A 22,490-nucleotide genomic window follows, 5' to 3' on the forward strand; every position below is an offset into this window, starting at 1 on the left:
GCCTGCCCATGAGTGGGGGGAGGGCCAGAGAGAGAGGAAGAAGCAGACTCCCTCTGAGCATGGAGCTGGATGTGGGACTCTATCCCAGGACCCTGGGACCATGACCTGAGCCGAAGATAGTCGCTTAACCCACTGAGCCACCCAGGCACCCCTGAGAGAGAGAATCTTGAGTGGGCACTATGCCCAGCACAGAGCCTGCACAGGGCTTATCCCATGACCTTAGCCAAAATCAGAAGTCCGTCGCCCAACTGACTGAGTCACCCAGGTGCCCCTAGAATATAATGGTATTTAAACTGTGTTCCTAAGAGTCATAGGAAAAAATATGGCCTGTTGGGGGGATGGGACAATGAATCAGGGAAGTTCTAGGTCTTTTATTCTATTTTGAAAATTTTAATCGATATTTCTTTAAAAAATATAGTCCTCTCAGAAAAAGCTTGAAAATCAATGCTGTGTAGCATAGATTTACTTGTGGTTTTACAGACTCAAACTTGGTTTTTGAAAATAATATTGGACTTGCTTTTAGGGCTTTCTCCTCTAATAGTCTGTAAATCTTTTAAGGCCCGAAGCTGTTTCTTTTTCATTGTTTTCCATGGTGTCTGAAATTGTATGGACTCAGTAAAATAAATGCTTGTTAAATGAATACAGGCCCTGGGAGTGGAGGGAATGTATAGAGAAGAGCTGAGAGGAAGGAAGGTACTTTTAAGAACACTCACATTTAGGGAAAAGGAGAAACCAGTGTATAGGAACAGTTAAGAAAAGTGTTACAGAAATTAAGGAAAAAGGAATTGTGTTTGTGGTATTTCAAGAAGATAGTGTTAAGTTTGGCTGTATCCCTAGAATCCCTGTATCCCTGTTGGATTTTGGAGTCAGACAGTAGGAGTCAGTCGTATCCAGGCTCTGCCTCTTACTAGCTGTATCATATTGGGCATATTAACTTGACTTCTTAAAAACCTAGTGTTCACTTCTATTAAGTGGGTTAATATTTGGTGATTAAGAGGTCATTGATGATCTTCAGAGTAGTGGCATTAAAGGACAGATTATAAGAGCTTGATTCTACTGTATTTTCAAGCCTAAAGAACATGTAGAAGCTTAGTGGGGAAGAAACATTGAGAAACTGTAAAGAAAGATTTTTATATAAGTGAAATACATTTTCTTGTGAGACACTTATAGTTGTATTTTTTTTTTTTAAGATTTTATTTATTTATTTGACAGAGAGAAATCACAAGTAAGCAGAGAGGCAGGCAGAGAGAGAGGAGGAAGCAGGCTCCCTGCTGAGCAGAAAGCCCGATGTGGGGCTCGAACCCAGGACCTGGGATCATGACCTGAGCTGAAGGCAGCGGCTTAACCCACTGAGCCACCCAGGCGCCCCTATAGTTGTATTTTTTAAACCACATTATCGGGAGTCATTTATAAAAACATAAACCTGTTAAAGCAGAATTGGACTTTGCTATTGAAAGCCTGTTTCTCAAATGTTATATCTTTTTTAAGTAAACTCAGTAGTAAAGAAATGCTTTTAAACATGTTGAACTTTTCATGTTTTAAATATGTTAATGAAATTTTGAGAAGCCATAACATCTTGACTCAAATTTTTCCTAGAAAAATTGCCTAATTGTAAGTTTTTTATGCTAATTTTTATGACTTCTTATATAAGACTCTCCTGAAAAAACTACGCTGGCTGCAAAGCTATCTGCCAAGAAACAGGCATCCATAAAAAGAGATGAAAATGATGATTTTCAAGTAGAGAAGAAAAGAATTCGACCCTTAGAAACTACACAGCAGGTAAACAGTTTATTGCCAGTGAAATGATACTGTTATCGCTGCACATGGGAGTCAAATATCAATCAGGTTTTCAGTGGCACTTGCAGAATTTACTTGGGTTGTATCATGGACATAAATTAGATGGTAAATTATTGTAACTTTATTTTATATAGTTATTCATTACAAAGGAGTTTGTTATTATAGTAGATTATTCATTATAACATGTCTTTAAAGTGAAACTGCATGGTATTTTTCTATATATGAGGAATTTGATGGTAAAATATGTACTTAACGCATGCACTGGTAATGTAGATACTTTGTACTTTTTAACTGTTGTTTTTACCTAATGATTGCCTTTTCTTTTGGCCAAAATATCTTTGATATGAATATTTATGTTATGAATATTTTTGTTATTGATAGTTTTAATATAATGACAAGGTTTACTCTTACTTGTTGAGTTTTAATATCAATACATTATAAAATGTTTATTTCTAAAAATTACTGAAAGACCTCAATTACTAAATATTTTTAAGAAATGTGTTTTTCATACATGAATACAGTATTTTGTCATAGAGTTCATGGCAGTGAGGTAGGGAGGTAGGCTGGTACTTTGATAGACTTAGTTATAAATAAAGAGATTATTATAATTAATTAGCATATCCTTTATAGATAATTATATATTTCTAATTGAATATACTCAAAAACTGTTTGCACTCTTCTGTAGTGTATCTATTCTACATATAATCTTTATTAATTTCCATAGTTAAGCCTTGATTTTAATTTAATTTAATTTTTTTTTGTTAAAGATTTTATTTATTTGACACAGAGAGATCACAAGTAGGCAGAGAGGCAGACAGAGAGAGAGAGGGAAGCATGCTCCCTGTTGAGCAGAGAGCCCTATGTGGGGCTCCATCCCAGGACCCTGAGATCATGACCTGAGCCGAAGGCAGAGGCTTAACCCACTGAGCCACTCAGGTGCCCCAAACCTTTATTTTAGAAATAGAATGAGCTAGTTTAGTTTTGGAAAAGTACTGGTTACAAATGAAGTATGAATCTGTATATATTTTCTTCTCCAAGATGTAAACATAGAATTGGATATTGTGTGGAAGGGGTCAACATATAACATTTATTCTCTGACTTAATTGACTCTCATTTCTTTTTTTGGTAGGAATGGGATTATCAATAGAAATGCTTCCCCTCCCTTCACAATTTAAGTAAATAAGTTTTTGACAAGTAGTAAAAGGCATAAACGGTTTGGAAAAAAAAACTTAGTGGGATTTATAGAAGAAATTTAGTCAAATACAATTTGAATTATGAAATATCTAGTAAGTAATGGTAACATTAATCAAATAATTTATTTTGTCATGTAGCAAGTCATGACTATTTACATTTAAAATTTTTATTTTGGATTTTTTCAATTTATATATATTTTTAAAGAATTACTTATTTGAGAGAGAGAGAGAGTTTTAGGGGGAAGGGCAGAGAGAAAGGGAAAGAGAATCCCAAGCAGGCTCACATGGGAGCCCCATATAGGGCTCTATCCTGCAACCCTGAGATCATGACCCAAACCAAAACCAAGAGTTGGACGGACACTGAACCAACTGAGCGCCTCAGCTGCCCTGAGTTTTTACAATTTAGAATGAAGCTTTTTTTTAATTTGCTTTTACTTTCCAATTAGATATGTAATTGAACTTTGCTATAATACTACACTTGATATCCATATGGTAGGACTATCTATGGAAAGATCATTTTACAATACTGTAGTTTTGACACATGACTAATTAAAGCCATTTTGGTTAGGATTTGAGAGTTATAAGGTGCTTATTTGTATTTTTAAAAAATTATTTGATTATTGCCCATTAGAAATAGTCATCTTTTTTTAATGCTAAAAATATACCAAAAACTGTTTTGACCTTTAAAAATAACTGGCCTGCTCACATTTTTGTTACATTAAACTTCATTTTGGTTCTGTGTTTACAGATTAGAAAGCGTCATTGTTTTGAAAAGGAGGTACATCATTTGGATGCAAAAGTTGCTTCAGGCAAGACCACAAAACTCAACTCTCCATTAGGAAAGATAAATTCCTTTTCTCCACAAAATGTATGTATTTATGCCACTGTTCAGTTTAAAGAAGGAAAATGTGGAATTTGCTAAACTCATTTAAAAAAAAGTAATCGTATAATGCAAAATATAGTAGAAAATAATTCAGAAGTCCTCTAAGTGCTATCATATCTCTACTACTAATATGTGAGGTGAGAAAAGCTATTTTCTTGGAGCCCCTGTTTCCTCATTTATAAAATGAAGGAATTGGACTAGAAAATCCGAAAGATTTTTTTCCTCTTGTACATTCTAAAGTTGTGGACTTTACTTCCCGATAATTTTTCTTAGTCTCCTTAGAGCAGATTATTTTCAAGGAGTAGTCCAGGGAACTCTAAAGATTACTGTTGTTTTTTTCTCAGGCATATAATAATAGTAATAATAGGATGTTATTTGCCTTTTTGAAAACTGTCTTGACATTTGCACTGATGGTGCAAAAGCAACAATGGATAAAATTGTCAGTACCTTACCACGATCAAGATAATGGTACCATGCTGTTTCAGTAGTAGTTTTCTTCACCGTCATTAGTACACAGTTAAAAAAAAGCCAGTTACACTTAAGAATGTCCTTGATGGGGGCGCCTGGGTGGCTCAGTGGGTTAAAGCCTCTGCCTTCGGCTCAGGTCATGATCTCAGGGTCCTGGGATTGAGCCCCACATCAAGGCTCTCTGCTGGGCGGAGAGCCTGCCTTCCCCTCTCTCTCTCTGCCTCCCCCTCTCTCTCTGCCGGCCTCTCTGCCTACTTGTGATCTCTGTCTGTCAAATAAATAAATAAAATCTTTAAAAAAAAAAAAAAAGAATGTCCTTGATGAAGTAGTAAAAGTTACTAAGACCTTAGGCTTTTTTAACATTTTGTGTGAACAGAACAGCTAAAAAGACCTTAAGCCTTTTTAACATTCTGTGTGAAGAAGTGAGTAGTACTCAAAATGTTTTGCATATAGGAGTAGGATGATTATCTTGAGGAAAAACACTTGTAGCAGGGGCACCTGGGTGGCTCAGTGGGTTAAAGCCTCTGCCTTTGGCTCAGGTCATGATCTCAGGGTCCTGGGATCGAGCCCCGCATGGAGCTCTCTGCTCAGCAGGGAGCCTGCTTCCTCCTCTCTCTCTGCCCACCTCTCTGCCTACCTCTCTGCCTACTTGTCATTTCTGTCTGTCAAATAAATAAAATCTTTAAAAAAAAAAAAAAGAAAAAGAAAAACACTTGTAGCATAGTTTGGATTGTTAGCTGAACCTAGCTACTTTTTTTCATGGACATCATTTTTACTTGGAAGAATGCAAGACAGATGAATGATGGTGATTTCTTTCTTTCTTTTTTTTTTTTTTTTGAATGATGGTAATTCTTGAAATAAAGTCTGATAAAATTTAAGTGAAAATCAGTATTTTGAAAAACTGTATATTCCACTCTGAGCTTGGCAGTTTTATGATACTTATAGACTTTCCTGATGATAGTGGTGGTGACAGTATAGAATGTGACTTTTTTGATATTATATAATGAAATGTGTTAACATTTATAAGATCTGTAAAATTGGGGAATCAAATATTTTCTGAATGGCCTATACAAGATACGATACTATAAAATAAGGCCTGGAAAAGATCCATCCTAAGATAGACCAGTGGATCTTTTTTTTTGCCCAAATCCCCCCATCCCCAGGCATCCTTAAGCTTTTTTTTCAGTCACTATAGATAGTTTTCATTTCCATAGTTTTATATAAATGGAATCATGCTTGGTTTTTTTTAAATTAAATTTAAGATGTTGTGAATTTTACCTGCTGGGTGTTGAATGTTATTACGTATATATATTTTTAAAGATTTTATTTATGTGAGAAGGAGAGTGAGAGAGAGAGAGAGAGCAGGAGCTGGGGGAGTGGCAGAGGGAGAGGGAGAAGCAGATTCCCTGCTGAGCAGGAAGCCCGATTCAGGGCTTGATCCCAGGACCCCAGGATCATGATTTGAGCTCAAGGCAGACACTTAACTGACTGAATCACCCAGGTGTCCCGGATGTTATTATATTTCTATAAATGCTCCAATTTTGTTTTTTTTTTTAAATTATGTTGTTATGCTAGTCACCATACAGTACATCATTAGTTTTTGTTGTCGCGTTCCATGATTCATTGCTTGCATATAACACCCAGTGCTCCATGTAATATATGCCCTCCTTAATACCCATGAGTTTTGTTCTGAGATGCAGTTAAGTTACTTGGAATCAACTTGATCTTTTTGGGTCTGCTTTTAAGGATTTGTCAGGTGGGACCTGAGCAGAATTTAGTTGTAGTTTACCTCAACAGAGGCTAGCTCCTTCAGGGTCCTCTACTTAATGCTCTATGTATTGTTAGGTTTTTCTGGTCTGGCTGGTGGGAACAGGCACTATTCCATGCCCTGTGTGAGTGCCTCATCATTTCGGGTGGTTTGTTCCACTGTCTTGGTTTGTTTACTCTCTCACATATGTTGATCAATACTATGCTAGATACCTGAGAGGTCCCTTTACAGAACTCTGGAAATCATTCTTTGTGCAGTTCTCTCTACTTTAGTATTATGAAATTGAGTCTTCTCTGAGTTCCTGGACTACAGAGCAGTCTCTTCAACTCAGGTTTGCTGGGCTAAATCTGGGTTCCCCTTCCCTAGGGCAGAGTAGAAATTCTCTCAAGACAGTAAGCCTAGGCAATCATAGGGCCTATCTCATTTATTTCCTATCTCTCTGAGATCACTCTTTCTTACCTGATATCCTGTATCTTAAAACTATTGCTTCATATATTCTGTCTATACTTTTGATTTTTCTGGTAGGAATGAACAAACTCATTGATTATGGGGACAAATTCCAGAAGTCTTTAGATGGCATGTAAGTCTTCCTGTTTATCTTAAGACCTTTATAAATGTATTGTTTTCTTTTGCCGTTTCTGCTCCTTCCTCTTTTTTTTTTTAATTTTTTAATTTATTTCGGATAATTCTTCAGAAAGCCTTCCTTGATAGCCCCAATTTGGGGTTAGAGTCCCATCTGAAATGTTCCTTGTGCTTCTAGAATTTTAACACTTATCCCTACTATCTTCTCTGCAAGGCTCTAAGTTCCATTAAGGAAATACCAGGTTCTGTAGTATATTGAGACCTCCTTGAAGGCTGTGACTATTTTATTCATCTTTATGTTTCAAGCACCTAGCTTTGTGCTAGGAACCTAGTAAAGGCTCGGTGAATGAAAACTATATTCCCTGCCCTTGAATAGTCTTCGTTTAAGTTCTTAAAAATGCTAAGTGGGGGGAAAGTTGTTGGTTATCTTCACAGAAGGCATATAGTTGTAGTCATCTCAGGAGCTTTTACTATTGTCAATAATAATATATGCTATGTATTTGCCTCTGCCTATTTTTTCTCCCTCATTTTCTTTAACATTGCCTTATTTTCATAGCTCTTAGTATTTGAATTTCTTTATCTACCTGTTTATTATCGATCTGCTCTGTTAGAATATAATGTCAGTCTTTTTCATGTGTATCTCTAGTACCTAAAATAGCATATAGTGTGTATTAGTTGCCCAATAAATATTTGTTAGTAGAATATTCTTGAATTCTTACAATGGCATAGGCAGGTAATATTGTTATTCTTATTTTACAGATAAGAATACTCTGAGAAGTAAGTAATTTGGTTAAGGTCACAAATCTGGCAAATATTAGAGCTAAATCCTGTGTAAGCAGTATGATGCTCTGGCAAATGCTTTAATAACTTTATTATACATTCTCTCTAAAATGCCTCTTAGAAATCCTGGAGTCATCAAAGCAGGATTCTCATACCAGGATTCTCATAATAAAGGGAAGAAATATGTAGAAGCCTCAAGAATAAAGAAATCAAGCATAGGATAAGATGTGATTAATAATAGCTAAAATAAGAGATGTGGATTTTTTAAAAAAATAAGTGGAGACCAAATAAAATTAATTAATTTTATACACACACACACACACACACACATACATACATACATACATACATGGAGAGAGAGAGAGCATGCATGCAAGCCAGTGTGTAGCGGGAGAGAGATGGAGGAAGAGGGAGAGACAATCTTTTTTTTTTTTTTTTTTTTTAAAGATTTTATTTATTTGACACACACAGAGAGAAATCACAAGCAGGCAGAGAGGTAGGCAGAGAGAGAGAGAGGAGGAAACAGGCTCCCTGCTCAGCAGAGAGCCGATGTGGGGCTCGATCCCAGGACCCTGAGATCATGACCCGAGCCGAAGGCAGAGGCCTTAACCCACTGAGCCACCCAGGTTCCCCGGGAGAGACAATCTTAAGCAGGCTTCATGCCCAGTGTGGGACCCAACCTGGGACTTGATCTCATGACTGTGGTATTATGACCTGAGCCAAAATAAAGAGACGCTTAACTGACTGAGCCACCCAGGTGCACCTAGAGAAGTGGATTTTTATTTATTTATTTATTTTATTTTTTTTAAAGATTCCATTCACTCATTTGACAGACAGAGATCACAAGTAGGCAGAGAGGCAGACAGATAGAGAGGTGGAAGCAGGCTCCCTGCAGAGCACAGAGCCTGATGTGGGGCTCGATCCCAGGACACCGGGACCATGACCTGAGCCGAAGGCAAAGGCTTTAACCCACTGAGCCACCCAGGTGCCCCGAGAAGTGGATTTTTAAATTTTGTTTTGTTTTAATTGGTTAAGAGAATGAACTTAAATCAGACTGCCTGGGTTTTAATCACAGCTCTGCTTCTTACTACCTGTGTAACCTTGATGAAGTTTTTAAACTATTGCTACTTCAATTTCCCTGTTTGTTAAATGGGGATAGTAATAGTACCTAAAAATATTTATAAATATTTATAATATTTATAAAGTGATTAAATACATTTGGCATATTTTAGGGCTTATTAAGTGGTAAGCGGTAGTAGAAGTAGCAACAGTAGTGATAGTAGTAGCAGCAAATGGTTAAATAGTTGGATGTTGGTAATAAATATGTAATATTAATTAATAATATTAATTAGTATATGTAGTTATCTTTGAATGCTGCTAAAATGAATTATATATTATTGATTGATACTAATTTTGAGGAATTAGGTTTATAATTAAGTAACAAGTTCTTTTAATAGCTGTTAAAGATGTCTATGGCTGCACCTGCTTTAGAGTCTAGACCAATTATAAGCAGAGTTCCTGGCTAGGTACCTTAATTTTAAGCCAAGTGCTTTGATTGATTTCTCCTTCTGGTTATATACTACGTTAATAATTTATTATGGTCCTCTTATTGGTAAGGTGTAATTGTATTTATACTTGTATATCCATATCTTTTTTATCAGTTATATTTTTAAACCAGAATTTATGTTTTGTTTCCTTGGCTGTTGGTGGTATAACTATATTGCTGTAGAAATACAATATTTGTTATAGGTGGGTGATTTATTATTTATAATATTAAAAGTATGAGTTTCTGATAATTTATTTTGTTTGAAGACTGTTAAACTAAATTTATCAATTCAACATAGTAACTCAAATGATAACATTTCAGTAGTGTGAGATAGAACTTTTTTGTAAAGTTGTAAAAAGATGTAAGTGGTATATGCCATACTAATTCAACATATATAAAGTACTGCAATGATAGAAAAACCATGTGGTTGAGCTCTAATAATTGTTCTTTTTTTAATAATCTATAGTCAAAAACATGAATATAAAATTTTAAGTACTTTCTGAATGGTTAGGGAAAAACTAAAAAATACTTAGGTAACATGATCTATATTTTCAATGTTATTTTTTTCTTCCATACAAAATTAGAATAACCAGTTACAATAGAAACATTATTAGTACAAAATGTAAGATTGTAGTTAATATTTTCATTTTTTGGTAAATCGGTAAATTTTGGTAAATTGTTAACCTATAGATTTGTGTATGTGTTTTAGAGATTTTATTTATTTATTTTAGAGAGAGAGCATGCTTGTGAGAGCAGGGGGACAGGTAGGGGGCATAGGGAGAGAATCCCAAGCAGACTCTAAGCTGAGCATGGAGCCTGATGCGGAACTGGAACTCACGAACTCTGAGATCGTGACCTGACTCAAAACTGAGAGTTGGACACTTAACTGAGTGAGCACCCAGGTGCCCCAGTGTAGATTCGTGTGTTTTGACTGTCATCTTAATTTTAAAAGTGAATGGTAGCATTTTTAGTGTAAATCTCGTGGACGTTTATTTAGCACTAGATAATATCTCTAGTTTTGCAAAGAATGAGGACTGATCATTTCCATCGATGTAAGAAAGAATAATGGGGATATGAGTAGAGGTAATTTATTTAAAGAAAGGAATCTTTGAGTGTAGAGGTATTGTTTAGAAACTTACTTTGCTACTGGTATAACGTTTCTCCCTTTTCTCTCTCTTTTTTTCCTTTTGAATAGAGGTGTAATTTACATTTTCAAGTGTATAACATAATGATTTGATATTTGCATACATTTTGAAATGATCACCTTTTATAGTTACAAACCTTTTTTTTTATGATGAGAACTTTCAAGATTTACTCTCTTAGCAACTTTCAAATATAAAATATAGTGTTAACTATGGTCACCATGCGTTCATTACATCTTTATGACTTACTTTATAACTGAAAGTTTGTGCCTTTCACTCCCTTCACCCACTTCTCCCACCTCACCCTCCCTGCCTCTGGCAACCACCAATCTGTTCTCTATGAACTTTTTTTGGTACACATTTTTGTTTTTTTTTGGTTTTACGTATAAGCAAGATCATGCCATATTTATCTTTCTCTGTCAGACTTACTCACTTACCATAATGTCTTTGAAGTCTTTTTTTCACATTGTTGCATATGTCAAGATTTCATTCTTATTTATGACTAATAATTATTCCATTGTGTATAAAAACTTTTTTTTATCCATTTGTCACTGAGGTTATTTCCGTATCTCAGCTATTATTTTATTTTATATTATTTTATTACTTGAGAGGGAAAGAGAGTATGAGCAGGGGGGAGGGAGAGAGGGACAAGCCATCTCCCCGCTGAGCATAGAGCCTGATGCAAGCCTCATCCCAGGACCCTGGCATCATGACCTAAGCCAAAGTCAGATGCTTAACTGACCGAACTACCCAGGCACCCCTCTGTAACTCAGCTATTGTAAATAATGCTGCAGTGAACACAGGGGTACATAATCTTTTTTTTTTTTTTTTTTTTCAGAGGGAGAGGGAGAAAGAGAATCCTAAGCAGGCTTCATGCCCAGCACAGAGCCTAATGTGGGACTCAGTCTCATGACCCTGAGATCATGACTTGAGGTGAAATCAAGAGTCAGATGCTTAACTGACTGAGTTACCTAGACTCCCCCATATTTCTTTTTGAGTGTTTTTATTTTCTTTGGATCAATGCCCATACATGGAATTGCTGGATCATATATGGTGGTTATATTTTTACTTTTTCAATAACACCCATATCATTTTCTATAGTGGCTGCTGATTTACATTCCCACCAACAGTGCACAAGGGTTCCCTTTGCCGTACATCCTCACCAAAATGTGTTATTTCTTATCTTTTTGATAATAGTCATTCTAACAGCTTGTGAGATGAGAGCTCATTGTGGTTTTGATTTGCATTTACCTGATGATAAATGATGTTGAGTATCTTTATATACCTTTTGGCCATCTGTATGTCTTCTTTAGAAAAATGTCTATTTAGATTTTCTCGTTTTTATTTTATTTATTAAACAGGCTCCATGCCCAGTGTGGGGTTTGAATTCATGACCATGGGATCAAGAGTTGGGTTGTCTGCTGACTGGGCCAGCCAGGTGTCCCTTTTCTGCCCGTTTTTAAATTGGATTGGTTGGTTTTTCTGCTATTGAGTTATATGAGTTCTTTATATACTGTGGATACTAGTCCCTTATCAGACATAGGATTTGCAAATGATTCTTCCTATTCAGTAGGTTGCTTTTTTATTTTGCTGATGGTTTCCTTTACTGGCAGAAGTCTTTTAGTTTGATATAGTCACACTTGTTTATTTTTGGCTTGTTGTTTTTGATTTTGGTCAGTCTTAAAAAATCATTGCCAAGACCTGACATAGGAACTTACCACCTTTGTTTTCTTCTAAGAGTTTTATGATTTTGGGTCTTATGTTCAAGTCTTTAATCTATTTTAAGTTAATATTTGAGTGGAGTATATGATGATGGTTAAGTTTTTTCTTTTGCATATTGCTGTTCTTTCCCCATTGTATAACACTTCTTAATATTTGCTGAGTGGCTTATTATAAATCACAAAAGTGTTTTCTGTCAATTTTGGAATATCTGATTTCATAAGGAAGTGGAAGGAAAATATATAGTTTTGTAAGATTTAATATTATATAGCAGCTTCTGAAATTAGTTTATCACCAAAACCTTAGATTAAGTAATGTTTAAAGTGCAGTCCATATTTTAGATCTCTTCTTAGTTGATTTATCGCATGCATCACATTTGGTAGATCGATAGATCACATTTTAATCAAGATAAAATAAACATCTTGAATAAGATAAATTGAGAGACTTGGGCAATTAACATTTTTTTTCAGGACCTGTTCCTTCAAATCGGAGGGAAAAGAAGGTGGGACTAGATTTAATATACCTTATATTGCTTTTAGCTCTAACACTTCTAAATTCTAAGGACTTTTTCTATTTTGGTTTTTTTTTTTTTTTTTTTTTTTTAAGATCCTGTCTGTTTAGTTGACACAGGTAGAGAGAGAGAGTGAGCACAGCAGTGGGGCGAGGGGGTGGGTAGTGCAAGCAGAAAGACAGAAAAACAGGTCCCTGCTGAGCAGGAAGCCTGATGCAGGGCTTGATCTCAGGTCCCTGGGATCATGACTTGAGCTGAAGGCAGCCTCTTAACACACTGAGCCATCCCGTCACCCCTCTGTTTTGGTTCTTATAAGATGATTTAGGGAAGACAGAATTTATTTTGGGGGGAATAGTTATTTGGATTCATAAATTAATGGTTTAGTTCTCTTACCCCTACAAAAATGTAAATGTTGCAGTCTTTATACATTTAAAATCCATAGTTCTTCTTTCTTTTGAAAAACTTTCCTTCATAAAGGCAATGATAAAAAATAATTAATGATTTCTCTTTTCCTCTGAATTCAACATTAAACTTTTTAAGTTTAAAGTTTAAGTTTTTCTTTATAATTTTCATAGTTTCCATTGAAATAATTTAGTTTCCAGCCTGTCGATTGGAGGAGATTGGATAGCTGTCTTTTTACCATCCTATCATCTCAAGTGTCCTTGCTGTCTCTTCAAGTCAGAAAATCGTGTCAATACCTCCTCCTTACATAATTATCTTCCATTGTCCACTGCTATTCTCTTTCCTTACATTTTAGATTCTCTTTTTTACTGATAATTCAAACATTAAAGGTCTACTAAGGCATTAGTCTCCAGGTCGAAATATAGTTAAAGAGAAACATTATTTTTTTAATAATATTACCATTCTGATTTTACTTTGTTCCACCATGCATAATCATTTTCTCCAGAATTTATTTCCATTCTCATTACTCTTTTATTAAATCTTCACAACAGCTGAGGTATTGCTATAGACTCATTCTTGTGCTTATACCTGATTTTTATTTATTCATTAAATCAATGCTAACAACTGTATACTTTTCTAAAAGCATTTTTTGATTTAGTACAGCAGTAGCATTCGTTATTTTTGCCTAGTGTGTAGAAGAGATATGGGTCCAGTAGAGTGCGCTGTTGACCTTCGATAAAGTGTTGATGTTGGGCAAACCTTGGGGTTTTTCTCCTTTTTCTTCTTCTTACATGCCCCTGTCTTTTCTTTCTTTTCTGTCTTTTCCTCTCTCTCTTCCCCTTTCTTCCTCTCCCTCCCATCAATATTTAAGATGTTCTCTAGGATCTCAAGAGAAAATGAATAGTTTTCTCTGAAATTATTTTACAAGTCATTTTCTAAGTTTAATTTACTTTTATTTAGTATTACTGTTTACATAGTGATATGATGCTTACTGTGTGTCAGAAACTCTTCTAAACATTCTAGAAATATTAGTTCATCTGGTAGAAACAGGTTCTTATGAGTTAACACCTATTGCAAGTTCTTATAACTTTTCTGTGGATTTGACACTTTTCCAAATAAAATGAAGGAATTTAACTCATTCCTTATAATAGCCCTTTAGAAAGGTATAAATATTTCCCCCAATGACATATGTGGAAATTGAGGCACAAGAATTTAAGTGGCTTGTTCATGTCACAGCTGATGATTAGAGGCTAGTTTAAAACCCAGGCAGTCTGGGGGTGCCTGGGTGGCTCAGTGGGTTAAGCCGCTGCCTTCGGCTCAGGTCATGATCCCAGGTCCTGGGTTCGAGCCCCACATCGGGCTTTCTGCTCAGCAGGGAGCCTGCTTCCTCCTCTCTCTCTGCCTGCCTCTCTGCTTACTTGTGATTTCTCTCTGTCAAATAAATAAATAAAATCTTTAAAAAAAAAAAAAAAAAAAAAAAAAACCAAAAAAAAAAAAAACCCAGGCAGTCTGGCCCTAGAATTGATTCTCTCAACCACCTCACTATTCTGCCTGTGAATAAACTCTTCCAGATGACCTTGGGTGAAAGTTCTTTTTTGTACTTTTACAGGCCATATTATATTCAGTACCATATAGATAATTTAAGATTCATTCCTCTTTTAGTCTTTCTCTCAGCATCCTGTTCTTTTCTTTACGATGCTTACCAAATTTTATAATTATATACTTATTTGTAGATTTAATTGTTTTGTTTGCCTCTTTGTCAGGCTGTCCATAAGGATAAGTGTTACATGTGTCTCTTGCTGCCTTTTTAATAACCAGCATCTGGCATAGGATCTGCACCTAGTAGGTACGGACATATTTAAAAATTGAATGAAAAAATGGCCAAAGTTGAGAAAAATGCAGGATTTCCTATTTTAGCTTACAACTTTTACTCATATCCATATACTAAAGGAGGTGTAATAGTACTGTGAAATAGAGAAGACTTAAAGCAGGTTTAAAATTTTTTTTCTTTTGCAGTACATTTTGGAGGCAGTTTTTTATGTAATGACACACAAAATATCAAACAATGATTTCAGAGGGTAAGAGGTAAATTGGTGCTTAATATAAAGAAGGTTAGAAACACCTTTTGATTTCTGTAGCTGCTATAGGAACAAGATATTAGATAATATTACCAGGCAATTGAAGTATAGTTTATTCAAGGCAGGAAAAATGTTTTTAAAGATTTTTATTTATTTATTTGACAGACCGAGATCACAGGTAGGCAGAGAGGTAGGCAGAGAGAGAGAGGAGGAAGCAGGCTCCCGATGTGGCTCGATCCCAGGACCCTGGGATCATGACCCGAGCCGAAGGCAGAGGCTTTCATGGACTGAGCCACCCGGGCACCCCAAGTCAGGAAAATTTTTGAAGCCTGTTACATTCCAGACACTTTAACAGTAACCTATATTTCTTAAAGGGTTAATAAAGATATGATGATAGTTTTTTAGATTATATACTTGTGCCAGACAATTTATATGTTTTCTTTTTTTTTTTTTTTAAAGATTTTATTTATTTGACAGAGAGAGAGAGATCACAAGTAGGCAGAGAGGCAGGCAGAGAGAGAGAGAGGGAAGCAGGCTCCCTGCTGAGCAGAGAGCCCGATGTGGGGCTCGATCCCAGGACCCTGAGATCATGACCTGAGCTGAAGGCAGAGGCTTTAACCCACTGAGCCACCCAGGCACCCCTATGTTTTCTTATTTAATCCTTGTATCAACACTGTGAAGAAAATTGAGTAGACTTTAGACTCATTTTACAGGTAAGAAAATTGAAGCCCATAGATATTAAATTATTTGACTATGATCCTACTACAAGTAAATGTTGGAACCACGATTTGAGCCTAGCTCTATAATTGAGTGCATATAGATTCATGGATTATAAATGGGGAGAAAGGAGAGAAAAGGAATGGCTGGGAAATTTTTTTTTTCTTGTTGACCAGTGAGGAAAAAACCAAATCACTATGCAAGAGAAAATGGATTTTATTATTCAGTATGTCTGGCATTAAATAACTACTTTTATTTTATTTTATTTAATTTATGTTTTTAATATTACTTTTAAGTAGTTAATCTGTAGTTACTAAAGTAACTAAAGTAAAACTAAAGTAAACTAAAGTAAATTATCTTAAACATTTTGTGTATTTTATCTACTAAAGAGTTAAAAACTAAAATTTAAAAATTATGAGTAACATACATTATTCGAAAAACCTTTAATAGTGTTTTAAACCATTACAGAGTAAAAATTAAAATATTCTCCTTTAAACATTATTCACATCTCCCTTACTTCTTCCCAGAAGTAAACAAGATGAGCACTTTCATGAGAATCTTTCTAGATCCTTTTGTAGAAATTTGCAACAGTTATTTTTCATAGTTCAGTATAGTTAAAGTTTTTTTTTTTTTTAAACACTTACCCGTTTATTTATAGGATTTATTTTAGTATATGTATGAGTTCAGGGTCTAATTGTACACCTTCCCAAGTAGATGATCAGTCATCCCAGTGCCAATTAAAGAATAATTTTTCCTGATTTGAAGTTTTGCTGTTTTCATACACTGAGTGCTTATATAGATTTGGATTGGTTCCTAGACTGTTTATCTCTTTAAATTTTTATTATTTTCAAAGTATATATAGTCAGAATCAAAGAGTTCTACGTGACTTTGAACAAAAATCAGTAGACTTTTGCCCTAGTTCCATTCTCTAGTTTCTATTATCTAAAGTCAGTAATTTTTAATCACTTTACTTAGGTATTTTGGTATTTATTCAAGAATAACATATACATACTGCTTTGCTCTTGAATTTTTGGTTTTAGATACCTTCTATTGCCTTCCTAGTATCCTTTTTTTCTTTCTTTCTTTTTTTTTTTTAAGATTTTTATTTATTTACTTGACAGAGAGAGACACAGTGAGAGAGCGAACACGAGCAGGGGTAGTGGGAGAAGGAGAAGCAGGCTTTCTGTTGAGCAGGGAGCCCAATCTGGGGCTCAATCCCAGGACCCTGGGATCATGACCTGAGCCAAAGGCGGACGCTTAATGACTGAGCCACCCAGGCGCACCTCCCCCCCACAGTGTCCTTTCTAATTGTCCCATTACTTCTCTACCTTAAACCTCATAACATTTGGTGTTTACATTATTGTAATTACATAAATATCATTAAAAACAGAGCCAAATAGTCTACTATGATTATGTTCTTTCCCCAAACCAGGTTTTATTCATTTGTTCAGTTTTCTTTCTTTTTTTTAGATTTTCTTTTTTTGTTTTATTTTTATTTTTTTAAAGATCTTATTTCTTTATTTGACAGAGAGAGAGAGAGAGAGCATAAGCAGGGGGGAGGGGCAGAGGGAGAAGGAAAAGCAGGCTTCCCGCTGAGCAAGGAGCCCAGTGTGGGCCTTGATCCCAGGATGCTGGGATCATGACCTAAGTCAAAGGCAGATGCTTAACCGACTGAGCCACCCAGGTGCCCCTCTTTTATTTATTTTAGAGAGCAAGAGAGCACACATGTGTGTCGGGGAAGGGGCAGAAGGAGAGAGAATAACTTAAGCAAACTCCGTGCTGAGTGAAGAGCCTGCCACCTCGGGGCACAGTCTCAGGACCCTGAGATTATGACCTGAGCTGAAGTCAGGAGTCCTAAGCTCAACCAAATGAGCCATCCAGGCACTGCTGTTTAGTTTTCTATGTAACTGTAACTATGCTCAAACTTAGCTAGAATGTAAAATCTTTCAGCTCTTTCAAATGCATTGGGTCAGGAATGTCCATATTTTTATACTCTCAGTATTTCACTAAAATACTGAAAAATACTTTTTTTTAAAAAATTTTTAAATTTAAAAATTTTTTTTTATTTATTTGCTTGACAGACAGAAATCACAAGCAGGCAGAGAGGCAGGCAGAGAGAGAGGAGGAAACAAGCTCCCTGCGGAGCAGAGAGCCCAATGTGGGGCTCGATCCCAGGACTCTGGGATCATGACCTGAGCCAAGGCAGAGGCTTAACCCACTGAGTCACCCAGGCGCCCCATGAAAAATACTTTTTTGATAATTGAATTATATTATGTGTTTTTTAAATGATGTTGAGGTTTTTTTTTTTTTTTTTTTTCCTCCCTAGAGAGAGAGCACATGCAGGTGGGGGGTACAGAGAGGGAATCCCAAGCAGGCTCCACATCCAGCATAGAGCCTGATGCAGGGCTTGATCCCACAACACCAAGATATTCATGACCTGAGCTGAAGTCAGGAGTTGGATGTTCAACTGACTGAGCCACTTAGGCGACCCTGACATTGAAATTTTTTGGATGCAAAGGCATTATCTATTTCTTAGTGAAAATTTGGAAAACACCAAAATGTGTACTTATGTTATTAATATTAATCTTTAATTCAATTATTTTCCTTAGTATCAACCCTGATATTTTGCTTGCTATCCACTGTTTTTTTTTTAAAGATTTTATTTATTTATTTGACAGACAGAGATCACAAGAAGGCCTAGAGGCTGGCAGAGAGAGGGGGAAGCAGGCTCCCTGATGAGCAGAGAGCCTGATATGGGGCTCGATCTCAGGACCCTGAGACCATGACCTGAGCCGAAGGCAGAGACTTTAACCCACTGAGCCACCCAGGCGCCCCTGCTATCCACTGTTCTTAACACACACACACACACACACACACACAATTAGTTACCCATTACTATGTAAGAAGCCAACCATTTATTTAGCTTACTATTCTGGGGATCAGCAATTTAGGTTGGGCTCAGCTGGGCATTTCTTCTGCTGATCTCAGCTGGGCCACTTATATGTCTATGGTCAGCTGCAGGTCAGCTGCAGGACAACATAGTGGCAGTGTTTCATGGGCTTGGTTGGCAATTGGCCGGGACTGGTGGGTATTTCTCATTATCTAATCCTGACATATATATATATAGATATCTATAGATATCTATCTATCTATCTGTCTATCTTATCTGTCATGACTGAGGGTTCAGGTAGCAGCAGGAGAGCAAACCCCAATGTGCAAATACCATTTGAGCCTCTGATTGTGTCACATTCGCTAATGTCTTAGTCACCAAAGCAAGTCACATGGCCAAACCCAGATTCAAGTGGTAGGGTTCACTTCTTGGTGGGAAGACCTACAAAGTGACATTGCAAAGGGTCTTACATATAGAGATGGGAAGAATTTGTGGCTATTTTTGTTGTATAACATATATGTATAAAACATATATATAGGAGTGCCTGGGTGGCACAGTCGTTAACCGTCTGCCTTTGGCTCAGGTCATGATTCCAGAGTCCTGGGATCGAGCCCTACATCAGGCTCCCTACTCAGCAGGAAGCCTGCTTCTCCCTCCTCCACTCCCCGCTGCTTGTGTTCCCTGTCTCGCTGTGTCTCTCACTGTCAAATAAGTAAAATCTTAAAAAAAAAAAAATATATATATATATATATATATGTATGTGTATATATATATAACATGTATTATGCATATACTGCATTTTTAATTTTTGTTAAAAATTTGGGTTATAGTGTATATATATATAGCTTTTACTTTTTACCTAATATATCATGGTCATAGAAAAGGCTTTTAAAAATCCAAATCATGGGCGCCTGGGTGGCTCAGTGGGTTAAGCCGCTGCCTTCGGCTCAGGTCATGATCTCAGGGTCCTGGGATCGAGTCCCACATCGGGCTCTCTGCTCTACAGGGAGCCTGCTTCCCTCTCTCTCTCTCTCCGCCTGCCTGCCTCTCTGTCTACTTGTGATCTCTCTCTGTCAAAAAAAAAAAAAAAAAAAAAAAATCCAAATCATAACTGGTCTGTTTTGATGCATACTTTTTTTTTTTTAAAGATTTTATTTATTTATTTATTTATTCATTTGACAGAGAGAGAGCACAAGCAGGCAGAGAGGTAGGCAGAGGCAGAGAGAGAAGCAGGCTCCCCACTGAGCAAGGAGCCCGACACGGGCCCGATCCCAGGACCCCGAGATCACTACCCGAGCCAAAGGCAGCAGCCCAAACCACTGAGCCACCCAGGCGCCCCTGATGCATACTTTTTTGATGTAACTTTTTGCATCAAATTTGCATCAAATTTTTGCAGGAATTGGCAAACTATAATCATAGGCTGAATATTGCCTGCTGCTTGTTTTTTATTAATTTGGGGGAACATAGTTTACATTCATTTACATATTGTCTGTGGCTGCTTTTTTTGGTGCAGTGTTAGAGCTGAGAAGTTCGACAGTGATCATATGGCTCACAAAACCTAAAATATTTAATCTCTGACCCTTCAGAGATTGTTTACTAACCCTTGTCCTATGCTATTTTAATCTTGGTAAGTGAGGTCAGAAGTTAGTGGGGTTAATTTGAATTTCTTGCTTTATCTGCAAATTTACCTAAGGACAGGATTGTAGAATCGATTAGTAATTGCTTGAATGAATTTCCTTCAGCTCCAATAATTGTGATTTTTTTTGAACATTTATAGAAAACCCAATAGTGACCTCTGCAGTGGAAATGCAAAGGAAAAATCTCAAAAATTCCAAATCTTTTTTATCATGTTGTGTGAACTTCATGAATGTTTTAGAAGGATGGACAATTATTTTTCTTGATATGTATAATACCTAATGAAATATCTACACCAATCCAGCCTACATGTGTATATATTTAGTGACAATAGGGTCGACAATTGCCATACAGAAATTTTTCACTCAGGGATAGTGGGTATAGAAAGAATACTTTAGAACATTGCTTTGTTAATTGACATATTTTCTGGCCAGTTGATTTATTTGTTTGTTTATTTTAGCTTTTTTAAGATTCAACATAGCCACAATATTATCCAAAAATTGGAAGTACAATACAAATATATCTTTTTTCCCCTGGAACTATTTGAGAGTAAAGTGATGACCTGATATTCCATCACTCTGGAATACTTATTTCTCTTTTTCTTATAAGTGAAGACATTCTTCTATATAACTATAGTAAAACCATAAAAATCAGGAAATTAAAACTAAGTCATTTCTGTTATCTAATACTCAGAACCAGGTCAGATTTTGTCAGTTATCTCAATAAAGCTTTTATAAGCAGTTCAGAATCATGTGTTGCATTAATGGTCATTTTGCTATCTTCAGTCTGGAACAGTTCCTGAGTCTTTCCTTGACTTTCATGACCTTGATACGTAAGAAGATCATAGCCTTTGTAGAATGTGTCTCAATTTTGGGTTTTATCGTAATTAGGTGAAGGTTATATATCTTTGGGAGGAATGTCACAGAAGCAATGCTTGCCATTCTACGATTCTACCAACTGCATTCTATGAGGTGGCAAATAGTTTCATTTTGTTATATTAATGATGATTACCTTGATAATTTGATTAATGCGATGACTGGAAGTCATCACTGTAAAGTTATTTTTTTCCTTTTATAATTAAAGAGGAGAGGAATTAATAATTGTGGAGAGAAACTCTGGAACTTTCTAAATAACATTTCCTCACTAAACATTCAGTTTATTCATTTTATACTTTTATGGACTCATGATTTCCCATTTTATTCAGTGGGTGATAATCCATTATATGATTTATTTAGATATTCAAGTAGGAGTTTACTTAAGTTTACTTAAGTTGTCAGTGTATTTCTGACACATGTCTTCATTCTTGGAGCATTTCCTTACTTTCTGGCACAAGATGTTCCAGGCTTATATTATCTTTTCTCTGCCCCAGGACTGGATTCAGCCATTTTTCCAGGGAGCCCTGGTTCCTTTTGGCATATTTAGAAGCCAGGTTTTGGCATATTTAGAAGCCAGGTTTTGAGTGTTAGTTTTGTTCATTGCTGTTGGGATTGCTGTTCACGGCCCTTTCAGCAGACAGAGCTAGGAATTATGTGTGTGTGTATGTGTGTGTGTGCAAATATACACTCATATGTATTTATATTTATACTTTTTCTATCTGTATGTTGAAAATTATGTGTTCCTATCCATACATCCAATTCCATTTCAACACCAGAGGGTTCATTCTAAGTTTCTCACTTTTTATTTTTTTAACTGAAAAACCTTGTTCCCAGTTCTTCAAAAACTTAAATGGAATTACCATATGTTCCAACAATTTCATTTCTTGGTATGTATCCAAAAGAATTGAGAGCAGATACTGAAACATATACTTGTATACCAATATTCATAGCAGCATTATTCATAATAGCCAAATAGTAGAAACAACCTAAGTGTCCTTTGAGAGATGAATGGATAAACAAATGTGGTATATACATACTATGGAATATTTTTTTTTTAATTTTTTAATTTTTTTCAGCATAACAGTATTCATTATTTTTGCACCACACCCAGTGCTCCATGCAATCCGTGCCCTCTACAATACCCACCACCTGGTGCCCCCAACCTCCCACCCCCCACCCCTTCAAAATTCTCAGATCGTTTTTCAGAGTCCATAATATACTATGGAATATTTAACCTTAAAAAGGAGGGAAATTCTGACATGTGCTGCCATGTAGATGAACCCTGAAGAGATCATTCTAAGAGAAATAAGACAGACACAAAAGAACAAATACTGTATGATTCGCCTTTGAATTTTCTTTTCCAGTTATGTGTTTTTATTATAGAAATAGAGTTCTTTTTTGTGTATTGACCATGTAAACTGCAACTTTGCTAAATGACTTTTTGGTTCTAGTTGATGTTGGGAATATTGTGGGACTTTGTAAGTACACAGAATTGTACATTTAC

The 22,490-nt window shown here is 36.0% G+C and overlaps 1 protein-coding gene across 2 annotated transcripts in view; it reads left to right on the top strand.

Annotated features, from left to right (window-relative positions):
- BRIP1 (BRCA1 interacting helicase 1) overlaps positions 1–22,490 on the top strand; it is a 188,318-nt gene that overhangs the window by 18,652 nt on the left and 147,176 nt on the right. For both annotated transcript variants that reach the window (XM_047707226.1, XM_047707227.1), the window contains exons 5-6: positions 1,652–1,779; positions 3,739–3,858. In XM_047707226.1, coding sequence (XP_047563182.1) covers positions 1,652–1,779; positions 3,739–3,858 — 248 coding nt within the window. The remainder of the gene's footprint in view (positions 1–1,651; positions 1,780–3,738; positions 3,859–22,490) is intronic.

This window comes from Lutra lutra, chromosome 16, assembly GCF_902655055.1.
Source record: "Lutra lutra chromosome 16, mLutLut1.2, whole genome shotgun sequence".
NCBI lineage: Eukaryota > Metazoa > Chordata > Mammalia > Carnivora > Mustelidae > Lutra > Lutra lutra.